The sequence below is a fragment of the Somniosus microcephalus genome, chromosome 22 (assembly GCF_052327205.1).
Source record: "Somniosus microcephalus isolate GS21.2 chromosome 22, FLI_Smic_1.0, whole genome shotgun sequence".
In the NCBI taxonomy this organism is placed as follows: Eukaryota; Metazoa; Chordata; class Chondrichthyes; order Squaliformes; family Somniosidae; genus Somniosus; species Somniosus microcephalus.
Window position 1 is genome coordinate 31529805 of NC_141008.1, and position 13353 is coordinate 31543157.

A 13353-nucleotide genomic window follows, 5' to 3' on the forward strand; every position below is an offset into this window, starting at 1 on the left:
TGGAAGAGGGGACCGAGTGTAACATATCAAAGTTTGCAGATGATACTAAGATGGGAGGGAAAGTAGTGAGTGAGGAGGACATAAAAAACCTGCAAGGGGACATAAGACAGGCTAAGTAAGTGGGCAAAGATTTGGCAGATGGAATACAATACTGGAAAGTGTGAGGTTATGCACTTTGGCAGGAAAAATCATAGAGCAAGTTATTATCTTAATGGCAAGAAACTGGAAAGTACTGAAGTACAAAGGGATCTGGGGGTCCTGGTGCACAAAACTCAAAAGGTTAGTATGCAGGTGCAGCAAGTGATTAAGAAGGCCAATGGAATGTTGGCTTTCATTGCTAGGGGGATAGAATATAAAAATAGGGAGGTATTGCTTCAGTTGTACAAGGTATTGATGAGACCGCACCTGGAATACTGCAGACAGTTTTGGTGTCCATACTTAAGAAAAGACATACTTGCTCTCGAGTCAGTACAAAGAAGGTTCACTCGGTTAATCCCGGGGACGAGGGGATGGACATATGAGGAGAGGTTGAGTAGATTGGGACTCTACTCATTGGAGTTCAGAAGAATGAGAGGCGATCTTATTGAAACATATAAGATTGTGAAGGGGTTGGATTGGGTGGATGCGGGGAGGGTGTTCCCGATGATGGGTGAAACTAGAACTAGGGGGCATAGTCTTAGAATAAGGGGCTGCTCTTTCAAAACTGAGATGAGGAGGAACTACTTCACTCAGAGGGTGGTAGGTCCATGGAATATGCTGCCCCAAAAAGCTGTAGAAGCTACATCATTACATAAATTTAAAACAGAAATAGACAGTTTCCTAGAAGTAAAGGGAATTAAGGGTTATGGGGAGCGGGCAGGAATTTGGACATGAGTCTAGGTTCGGATCGGTCATGGCCTGTGGGTAGCGGAGCGGGCCCAGGGGCCGTGTAGCCTGATCCTGCTCCTATTTCGTGTGTCTAATTCTGTTAGATTCAGGAGATGGTTCTGTGATAGTGGATTGGCAGTTAGGATCAGATCAGCCATGATCTTATTGAATGGCGGAGCAGGCTCGAGGGGCCGATTGGCCTACTCCTGCTCCTATTTCTTATGTTCTTATGTTCTCCCCTGGGCTGGGGACAGACAGTGTGAACACACAGCTCCTCTGGTTTGGGGACTGACAGTGTGAGCACACAGCTCCCCTGGTTTGGGGACTGACAGTGTGAGCACACAGCTCCCCTGGGCTGGGGACTGACAGTGTGAGCACACAGCTCCCCTGGTTCGGGGACTGAGAGTGTGAGCACACAGCTCCCCTGGTTTGGGGACTGACAGTGTGAGCACACAGCTCCCCTGGGCTGGGGACTGACAGTGTGAGCACACAGCTCCCCTGGTTTGGGGACTGACAGTGTGAGCACACAGCTCCCCTGGTTTGGGGACTGACAGTGTGAGCACACAGCTCCTCTGGGCTGGGGACTGACTGTGCAAGCACACGGCTCCTCTGGTTTGGGGACTGACAGTGTGAGCACACAGCTCCCCTGGTTTGGGGACTGACAGTGTGAGCACACAGCTCCTCTGGGCTGGGGACTGACAGTGTGAGCACTGAGCTCCCCTGCTTTGGGGACTGACAGTGTGAGCACACAGCTCCCCTGGGCTGGGGACTGACAGTGTAAGCACACAGCTCCTCTGGTTTGGGGACTGACAGTGTGAGCACACAGCTCCCCTGGTTTGGGGACTGACAGTGTGAGCACACAGCTCCCCTGGGCTGGGGACTGACAGTGTAAGCACACAGCTCCCCTGGTTTGGGGACTGACAGTGTGAGCACACAGCTCCCCTGGTTTGGGGACTGACAGTGTGAGCACACAGCTCCCCTGGTTTGGGGACTGACAGTGTGAGCACACAGCTCCCCTGGTTTGGGGACTGACAGTGTGAGCACACAGCTCCCCTGGGCTGGGGACGGACAGTGTGAGCAGACAGCTCCCCTGGGCTGGGGACGGACAGTGTGAGCACACAGCTCCTCTGGTTTGGGATTGTTGGTTGAATGCACATTACCACTTTACTTTAAATCATCCGATTCCTACACTGAAGGCTTTATTGCTATTTAGTCGCTGGTGCCACGCTCCCTTTTCTGTTCTGTTACCTACTTTCTGCCAGATCTAGGCCCAGCTTTTTGCAGAGCTCTTTGTCTGCTCCGTTCAGACTCTCAATGAGTTTCTCACTGGCTTGTGCTCCCTTTCTTGTCACGGTGTCAATAAGGCATCTAGCTTTGTTTTTAGTCGTTGCATTTGCTTGGAAAATTTCTTCACATTCGGAGGTATTGATCACATTGTCCCCCTGCATTTCATCCACCAGATCAGCAATGACACCGCTGCTAAGTCCATTCACCAAATTTGTTCTCAGGCGCCTCAGCTTCTTGTCTGAAATGAAGAAAATAAACGTTGATTTTTTTGTTGTTCTGCTTGTAGCTGACTTTAATACAGGTGAGTTGGATACAGGTGTACAGGATCAGTGAGTGGAATATAAGCAACAGTGTTACTGTACAGGGTCAGTGAGTGGAATATAACCAACAGTGTTACTGTACAGGTTCAGTGAGTGGAATATAACCAACAGTGTTACTGTACAGGATCAGTGAGTGGAATAAAACCAACAGTGTTACTGTACAGGGTCAGTGAATGGAATATAACCAACAGTGTTACTGTACAGGGCCAGTGAGTGGAATATAACCAACAGTGTTACTGTACAGGGTCAGTGAGTGGAATATAACCAACAGTGTTACTGTACACGGTCAGTGAGTGGAATATAACCAACAGTGTTACTGTACAGGGTCAACGAGTGGAATATAACCAACAATGTTACTGTACAGGGTCAGTGAGTGGAATATAACCAACAGTGTTACTGTACAGGGCCAGTGAGTGGAATATAACCAACAGTGTTACTGTACAGGGTCAGTGAGTGGAATATAACCAACAGTGTTACTGTACAGGGTCAGTGAGTGGAATATAACCAATAGTGTTACTGTACAGGGTCAGTGAGTGGAATATAACCAACAGTGTTACTGTACAGGGCCAGTGAGTGGAATATAACCAACAGTGTTACTGTACAGGGTCAGTGAGTGGAATATAACCAACAGTGTTACTGCACAGGGTCAGTGAGTGGAATATAGCCAACAGTGTTACTGTACAGGGTCAGTGAGTGGAATATAACCAACAGTGTTACGGTACAGTGTCAGTGAGTGGAATATAACCAACAGTGTTACTGTACAGGGTCAGTGAGTGGAATATAACCAACAGTGTTACTGTACAGAGTCAGTGAGTGGAATATAACCAACAGTGTTACTCTACAGGGTCAGTGAGTGGAATATAACCAACAGTGTTACTGTACAGGGTCAGTGAGTGGAATATAACCAACAGTGTTACTGTACAGGATCAGTGAGTGGAATATAACCAACAGTGTTACTGTGCAGGGTCAGTGAGTGGAATATAACCAACAGTGTTACTGTACAGGGTCAGTGAGTGGAATATAACCAACAGTGTTACTGTACAGGGACAGTGAGTGAAATATAACCAACAGTGTTACTGTACAGGGACAGTGAGTGGAATATAACCAACAGTGTTACTGTACATGGTCAGTGAGTGGAATATAACCAACACTGTTACTGTGTGGGGTCAGTGAGTGGAATATAACCAACAGTGTTACTGTACAGGGTCAGTGAGTGGAATATAACCAACAGTGTTACTGTACAGGGTCAGTGAGTGGACTATAACCAACAGTGTTACTGTACATGGTCAGTGAGTGGAATATAACCAAGTGTTACTGTACAGGGTCAGTGAGTGGAATATAACCAACAGTGTTACTGTACAGGGTCAGTGAGTGGAATATAAGCAACAGTGTTACTGTACAGGGTCAGTGAGTGGAATATAACCAACAGTGTTACTGTACAGAGTCAGTGAGTGGAATATAACCAACAGTGTTACTGTACAGGGTCAGTGAGTGGACTATAACCAACTGTGTAACTGTACAGGGTCAGTGAGTGGAATATAACCAACAGTGTTACTGTACAGGGTCAGTGAGTGGAATATAACCAACAGTGTTACTGTACAGGGTCAGTGAGTGGAATATAACCAACAATGTTACTGTACAGGGTCAGTCAGTGAAATATAACCAACAGTGTTACTGTACAGGTTCAGTGAGTGGAATATAACCAACAGTGTTACTGTACAGGGTCAGTGAGTGGAATATAACCAACAGTGTTACTGTACAGGGACAGTGAGTGGAATATAACCAACAGTGTTACTGTACAGGGTCAGTGAGTGGAATATAACCAACAGTGTTACGGTACAGTGTCAGTGAGTGGAATATAACCAACAGTGTTACTGTACAGGGTCAGTGAGTGGAATATAACCAACAGTGTTACTGTACAGAGTCAGTGAGTGGAATATAACCAACAGTGTTACTCTACAGGGTCAGTGAGTGGAATATAACCAACAGTGTTACTGTACAGGGTCAGTGAGTGGAATATAACCAACAGTGTTACTGTACAGGATCAGTGAGTGGAATATAACCAACAGTGTTACTGTACAGGGTCAGTGAGTGGAATATAACCAACAGTGTTACTGTACAGGGTCAGTGAGTGGAATATAACCAACAGTGTTACTGTACAGGGACAGTGAGTGGAATATAACCAACAGTGTTACTGTACAGGGACAGTGAGTGGAATATAACCAACAGTGTTACTGTACAGGGTCAGTGAGTGGAATATAACCAACAGTTTTACTGTACAGAGTCAGTGAGTGGAATATAACCAACAGTGTTACTGTACAGGGCCAGTGAGTGGAATATAACCAACAGTGTTACTGTGTGGGGTCAGTGAGTGGAATATAACCAACAGTGTTACTGTACATGGTCAGTGAGTGGAATATAACCAACAGTGTTACTGTGTGGGGTCAATGAGTGGAATATAACCAACAGTGTTACTGTACAGGGTCAGTGAGTGGAATATAACCAACAGTGTTACTGTGTGGGGTCAATGAGTGGAATATAACCAACAGTGTTACTGTACAGGGTCAGTGAGTGGAATATAACCAACAGTGTTACTGTACAGAGTCAGTGAGTGGACTATAACCAACAGTGTTACTGTACATGGTCAGTGAGTGGAATATAACCAAGTGTTACTGTACAGGGTCAGTGAGTGGAATATAACCAACAGTGTTACGGTACAGTGTCAGTGATTGGAATATAACCAACAGTGTTACTGTACAGGTTCAGTGAGTGGAATATAACCAACAGTGTTACTGTACAGGGCCAGTGAGTGGAATATAACCAACAGTGTTACTGTACAGGGTCAGTGAGTGGAATATAACCAACAGTGTTACTGTACAGGGTCAGTGAGTGGAATATAACCAACAGTGTTACTGTACAGGGTCAGTGAGTGGAATATAACCAACAGTGTTACTGTACAGGGTCAGTGAGTGGAATATAACCAACAGTGTTACTGTACAGGGTCAGTGAGTGGAATATAACCAACAGTGTTACTGTACAGGGCCAGTGAGTGGAATATAACCAACAGTGTTACTGTACAGCGTCAGTGAGTGGAATATAACCAACAGTGTTACTGTACAGGGCCAGTGAGTGGAATATAACCAACAGTGTTACTGTACAGCGTCAGTGAGTGGAATATAACCAACAGTGTTACTGTACAGGGTCAGTGAGTGGAATATAACCAACAGTGTTACTGTACAGGGTCAGTGAGTGGAATATAACCAACAGTGTTACTGTACAGGGACAGTGAGTGGAATATAACCAACAGTGTTACTGTACAGGGGCAGTGAGTGGAATATCACCAACAGTGTTACTGTACAGGGTCAGTGAGTGGAATATAACCAACAGTGTTACTGTACAGGGTCAGTGAGTGGAATATAACCAACAGTGTTACTGTACAGGGTCAGTGAGTGGAATATAACCAACAGTGTTACTGTACAGGGACAGTGAGTGGAATATAACCAACAGTGTTACTGTACAGGGTCAGTGAATGGAATATAACCAACAGTGTTACTGTGTGGGGTCAGTGAGTGGAATATAACCAACAGTGTTACTGTGCAGGGTCAGTGAGTGGAATATAACCAACAATGTTACTGTGTGGGGTCAGTGAGTGGAATATAACCAACAGTGTTACTGTACAGGGCCAGTGAGTGGAATATAACCAACAGTGTTACTGTACAGAGTCAGTGAGTGGAATATAACCAACAGTGTTGCTGTACAGGGCCAGTGAGTGGAATATAACCAACAGTGTTACTGTGTGGGGTCAGTGAGTGGAATATAACCAACAGTGTTACTGTACATGGTCAGTGAGTGGAATATAACCAACAGTGTTACTGTGTGGGGTCAGTGAGTGGAATTTCACCAACAGTGTTACTGTACAGGGTCAGTGAGTGGAATATAACCAACAGTGTTACTGTACAGAGTCAGTGAGTGGACTATAACCAACAGTGTTACTGTACATGGTCAGTGAGTGGAATATAACCAAGTGTTACTGTACAGGGTCAGTGAGTGGAATATAACCAACAGTGTTACTCTACAGGGTCAGTGAGTGGAATATAACCAACAGTGTTACGGTACAGTGTCAGTGAGTGGAATATAAGCAACAGTGTTACTGTACAGGGTCAGTGAGTGGAATATAACCAACAGTGTTACTGTACAGGGCCAGTGAGTGGAATATAACCAACAGTGTTACTGTACAGGGTCAGTGAGTGGAATATAACCAACAGTGTTACTGTACAGGGTCAGTGAGTGGAATATAACCAACAGTGTTACTGTACAGGGTCAGTGAGTGGAATATAACCAACAGTGTTACTGTACAGGGTCAGTGAGTGGAATATAACCAACAGTGTTACTGTACAGGGTCAGTGAGTGGAATATAACCAACAGTGTTACTGTACAGGGTCAGTGAGTGGAATATAACCAACAGTGTTACTGTACAGGGTCAGTGAGTGGAATATAACCAACAGTGTTACTGTACAGAGTCAGTGAGTGGAATATAACCAACAGTGTTACTCTACAGGGTCAGTGAGTGGAATATAACCAACAGTGTTACTGTACAGGGTCAGTGAGTGGAATATAACCAACAGTGTTACTGTACAGGATCAGTGAGTGGAATATAACCAACAGTGTTACTGTACAGGGTCAGTGAGTGGAATATAACCAACAGTGTTACTGTACAGGGACAGTGAGTGGAATATAACCAACAGTGTTACTGTACAGGGACAGTGAGTGGAATATAACCAACAGTGTTACTGTACAGGGTCAGTGAGTGGAATATAACCAACAGTGTTACTGTACAGGTTCAGTGAGTGGAATATAACCAATAGTGTTACTATACAGGGTCAGTGAGTGGAATATAACCAACAATGTTACTGTGTGGGGTCAGTGAGTGGAATATAACCAACAGTGTTACTGTACAGGGCCAGTGAGTGGAATATAACCAACAGTGTTACTGTACAGAGTCAGTGAGTGGAATATAACCAACAGTGTTACTGTACAGGGCCAGTGAGTGGAATATAACCAACAGTGTTACTGTGTGGGGTCAGTGAGTGGAATATAACCAACAGTGTTACTGTACATGGTCAGTGAGTGGAATATAACCAACAGTGTTACTGTGTGGGGTCAGTGAGTGGAATATAACCAACAGTGTTACTGTACAGGGCCAGTGAGTGGAATATAACCAACAGTGTTACTGTGTGGGGTCAGTGAGTGGAATATAACCAACAGTGTTACTGTACATGGTCAGTGAGTGGAATATAACCAACAGTGTTACTGTACATGGTCAGTGAGTGGAATATAACCAAGTTTTACTGTACAGGGTCAGTGAGTGGAATATAACCAACAGTGTTACTGTACACGGTCAGTGAGTGGAATATAACCAACAGTGTTACTGTACAGGGTCAGTGAGTGGAATATAACCAACAGTGTTACTGTACAGGGTCAGTGAGTGGAATATAACCAACAGTGTTACTGTACAGAGTCAGTGAGTGGAATATAACCAACAGTGTTACTGTACAGGGTCAGTGAGTGGAATATAAGCAACAGTGTTACTGTACAGGGTCAGTGAGTGGAATATAACCAACAGTGTTACTGTACATGGTCAGTGAGTGGAATATAACCAACAGTGTTACTCTACAGGGTCAGTGAGTGGAATATAACCAACAATGTTACTGTACAGGGTCAGTCAGTGGAATATAACCAACAGTGTTACTGTACAGGGTCAGTGAGTGGAATATAACCAACAGTGTTACTGTACAGGGTCAGTGAGTGGAATATAACCAACAGTGTTACTGTACAGGGTCAGTGAGTGGAATATAACCAATAGTGTTACTGTGCGGGGTCAGTGAGTGGAATATAACCAACAGTGTTACTGTACAGGATCAGTGAGTGGAATATAACCAACAGTGTTACAGTACAGTGTCAGTGAGTGGAATATAACCAATAGTGTTACTGTACAGGGTCAGTGAGTGGAATATAACCAACAGTGTTACTGTACAGGGCCAGTGAGTGGAATATAACCAACAGTGTTACTGTACAGGGTCAGTGAGTGGAATATAACCAACAGTGTTACTGTACAGGGTCAGTGAGTGGAATATAACCAACAGTGTTACTGTACAGGGTCAGTGAGTGGAATATAACCAACAGTGTTACTGTACAGGGTCAGTGAGTGGAATATAACCAACAGTGTTACTGTACAGGGTCAGTGAGTGGAATATAACCAACAGTGTTACTGTACAGGGTCAGTGAGTGGAATATAACCAACAGTGTTACTGTACACGGTCAGTGAGTGGAATATAACCAACAGTGTTACTGTACAGGGTCAGTGAGTGGAATATAACCAACAGTGTTACTGTACAGGGTCAGTGAGTGGAATATAACCAACAGTGGTACTGTACAGGGTCAGTGAGTGGAATATAATCAACAGTGTTACTGTACAGGGTCAGTGAGTGGAATATAACCAACAGTATTACTGTACAGGGTCAGTGAGTGGAATATAACCAACAGTGTTACTGTACAGGGTCAGTGAGTGGAATATAACCAACAATGTTACTGTACAGGGTCAGTGAATGGAATATAACCAACAGTGTTACTGTACAGGGTCAGTGAGTGGAATATAACCAACAGTGTTACTGTACAGGGTCAGTGAGTGGAATATTACCAACAGTGTTACTGTACAGGGTCAGTGAGTGGAATATAACCAACGTGTTACTGTGTGGGGTCAGTGAGTGGAATATAACCAACAGTGTTACTGTACATGGTCAGTGAGTGGAATATAACCAACAGTGTTACTGTACAGGGTCAGTGAGTGGAATATAACCAACAGTGTTACTGTACAGGGTCAGTGAGTGGAATATAACCAACAGTGTTACTGTACAGGGTCAGTGAGTGGAATATAACCAACAGTGTTACTGTACACGGTCAGTGAGTGGAATATAACCAACAATGTTACTGTACAGGGTCAGTGAGTGGAATATAACCAACAGTGTTACTGTACAGGGCCAGTGAGTGGAATATAACCAACAGTGTTACTGTACAGCGTCAGTGAGTGGAATATAACCAACAGTGTTACTGTACAGGGTCACTGAGTGGAATATAACCAACAGTGTTACTGTACAGGGTCAGTGAGTGGAATATAACCAACAGTGTTACTGTGTGGGGTCAGTGAGTGGAATATAACCAACAGTGTTACTGTACAGGGCCAGTGAGTGGAATATAACCAACAGTGTTACTGTACAGGGACAGTGAGTGGAATATAACCAACAGTTTTACTGTACAGGGTCAGTGAATGGAATATAACCAACGGTGTTACTGTGTGGGGTCAGTGAGTGGAATATAACCAACAGTGTTACTGTACAGGGTCAGTGAGTGGAATATAACCAACAATGTTACTGTGTGGGGTCAGTGAGTGGAATATAACCAACAGTGTTACTGTACAGGGCCAGTGAGTGGAATATAACCAACAGTGTTACTGTACAGAGTCAGTGAGTGGAATATAACCAACAGTGTTACTGTACAGGGCCAGTGAGTGGAATATAACCAACAGTGTTACTGTGTGGGGTCAGTGAGTGGAATATAACCAACAGTGTTACTGTACATGGTCAGTGAGTGGAATATAACCAACAGTGTTACTGTGTGGGGTCAGTGAGTGGAATTTCACCAACAGTGTTACTGTACAGGGTCAGTGAGTGGAATATAACCAACAGTGTTACTGTACAGAGTCAGTGAGTGGACTATAACCAACAGTGTTACTGTACATGGTCAGTGAGTGGAATATAACCAAGTGTTACTGTACAGGGTCAGTGAGTGGAATATAACCAACAGTGTTACTGTACAGGGTCAGTGAGTGGAATATAACCAACAGTGTTACGGTACAGTGTCAGTGAGTGGAATATAACCAACAGTGTTACTGTGCAGGGTCAGTGAGTGGAATATAACCAACAGTGTTACTGTACAGGGCCAGTGAGTGGAATATAACCAACAGTGTTACTGTACAGGGTCAGTGAGTGGAATATAACCAACAGTGTTACTGTACAGGGTCAGTGAGTGGAATATAACCAAGTGTTACTGTACAGGGTCAGTGAGTGGAATATAACCAACAGTGTTACTGTACAGGGTCAGTGAGTGGAATATAACCAACAGTGTTACTGTACAGGGTCAGTGAGTGGAATATAACCAACAGTGTTACTGTACAGGGTCAGTGAGTGGAATATAACCAACAGTGTTACTGTACACGGTCAGTGAGTGGAATATAACCAACAGTGTTACTGTACAGGGTCAGTGAGTGGAATATAACCAACAGTGTTACTGTACAGGGCCAGTGAGTGGAATATAACCAACAGTGTTACTGTACAGGGTCAGTGAGTGGAATATAACCAACAGTGTTACTGTTCAGGGTCAGTGAGTGGAATATAACCAACAGTGTTACTGTACAGGGTCCGTGAGTGGAATATAACCAACAGTGTTACTGTGTGGGGTCAGTGAGTGGAATATAACCAACAGTGTTACTGTACGGGGTCAGTGAGTGGAATATAATCAACAGTGTTACTGTACAGGGTCAATGAGTGGAATATAACCAACAGTGTTACTGTACAGGGTCAGTGAGTGGAATATAACCAACAGTGTTACTGTACAGGGTCAGTGAGTGGAATATAACCAATAGTGTTACTGTACAGGGTCAGTGAGTGGAATATAACCAACAGTGTTACTGTCCAGGGCCAGTGAGTGGAATATAACCAACAGTGTTACTGTACAGGGTCAGTGAGTGGAATATAACCAACAGTGTTACTGCACAGGGTCAGTGAGTGGAATATAGCCAACAGTGTTACTGTACAGGGTCAGTGAGTGGAATATAACCAACAGTGTTACGGTATAGTGTCAGTGAGTGGAATATAACCAACAGTGTTACTGTACAGGGTCAGTGAGTGGAATATAACCAACAGTGTTACTGTACAGAGTCAGTGAGTGGAATATAACCAACAGTGTTACTCTACAGGGTCAGTGAGTGGAATATAACCAACAGTGTTACTGTACAGGGTCAGTGAGTGGAATATAACCAACAGTGTTACTGTACAGGATCAGTGAGTGGAATATAACCAACAGTGTTACTGTACAGGGTCAGTGAGTGGAATATAACCAACAGTGTTACTGTACAGGGTCAGTGAGTGGAATATAACCAACAGTGTTACTGTACAGGGACAGTGAGTGGAATATAACCAACAGTGTTACTGTACAGGGACAGTGAGTGGAATATAACCAACAGTGTTACTGTACAGGGTCAGTGAGTGGAATATAACCAACAGTGTTACTGTACAGGTTCAGTGAGTGGAATATAACCAATAGTGTTACTATACAGGGTCAGTGAGTGGAATATAACCAACAATGTTACTGTGTGGGGTCAGTGAGTGGAATATAACCAACAGTGTTACTGTACAGGGCCAGTGAGTGGAATATAACCAACAGTGTTACTGTACAGAGTCAGTGAGTGGAATATAACCAACAGTGTTACTGTACAGGGCCAGTGAGTGGAATATAACCAACAGTGTTACTGTGTGGGGTCAGTGAGTGGAATATAACCAACAGTGTTACTGTACATGGTCAGTGAGTGGAATATAACCAACAGTGTTACTGTGTGGGGTCAGTGAGTGGAATATAACCAACAGTGTTACTGTACAGGGTCAGTGAGTGGAATATAACCAACAGTGTTACTGTACAGGGTCAGTGAGTGGACTATAACCAACAGTGTTACTGTACATGGTCAGTGAGTGGAATATAACCAAGTTTTACTGTACAGGGTCAGTGAGTGGAATATAACCAACAGTGTTACTGTACAGGGTCAGTGAGTGGAATATAAGCAACAGTGTTACTGTACAGGGTCAGTGAGTGGAATATAACCAACAGTGTTACTGTACAGAGTCAGTGAGTGGAATATAACCAACAGTGTTACTGTACAGGGTCAGTGAGTGGAATATAACCAACAATGTTACTGTACAGGGTCAGTCAGTGGAATATAACCAACAGTGTTACTGTACAGGGTCAGTGAGTGGAATATAACCAACAGTGTTACTGTACAGGGTCAGTGAGTGGAATATAACCAACAGTGTTACTGTACAGGGTCAGTGAGTGGAATATAACCAACAGTGTTACTGTACAGGGTCAGTGAGTGGAATATAACCAACAGTGTTACTGTACAGGGTCAGTGAGTGGAATATAACCAACAGTGTTACTGTACAGGGTCAGTGAGTGGAATATAACCAACAGTGTTACTGTACAGGGTCAGTGAGTGGAATATAACCAACAGTGTTACTGTACACGGTCAGTGAGTGGAATATAACCAACAGTGTTACTGTACAGGGTCAGTGAGTGGAATATAACCAACAGTGTTACTGTACAGGGTCAGTGAGTGGAATATAACCAACAGTGTTACTGTACAGGGTCAGTGAGTGGAATATAATCAACAGTGTTACTGTACAGGGTCAGTGAGTGGAATATAACCAACAGTATTACTGTACAGGGTCAGTGAGTGGAATATAACCAACAGTGTTACTGTACAGGGTCAGTGAGTGGAATATAACCAACAATGTTACTGTACAGGGTCAGTGAATGGAATATAACCAACAGTGTTACTGTACAGGGTCAGTGAGTGGAATATAACCAACAGTGTTACTGTACAGGGTCAGTGAGTGGAATATTACCAACAGTGTTACTGTACAGGGTCAGTGAGTGGAATATAACCAACGTGTTACTGTGTGGGGTCAGTGAGTGGAATATAACCAACAGTGTTACTGTACATGGTCAGTGAGTGGAATATAACCAACAGTGTTACTGTACAGGGTCAGTGAGT

General features: G+C 43.9%; 1 protein-coding gene across 2 annotated transcripts in view; it reads right to left on the minus strand.

The window, feature by feature from the left end:
• Positions 1–13353, minus strand: part of LOC147102142 (caspase-1-like) — a 47030-nt gene that overhangs the window by 29898 nt on the left and 3779 nt on the right. For both annotated transcript variants that reach the window (XM_085964393.1, XM_085964391.1), the window contains exon 2: positions 2120–2392. In XM_085964393.1, the coding sequence (XP_085820519.1) occupies positions 2120–2392 (273 nt within the window). The remainder of the gene's footprint in view (positions 1–2119; positions 2393–13353) is intronic.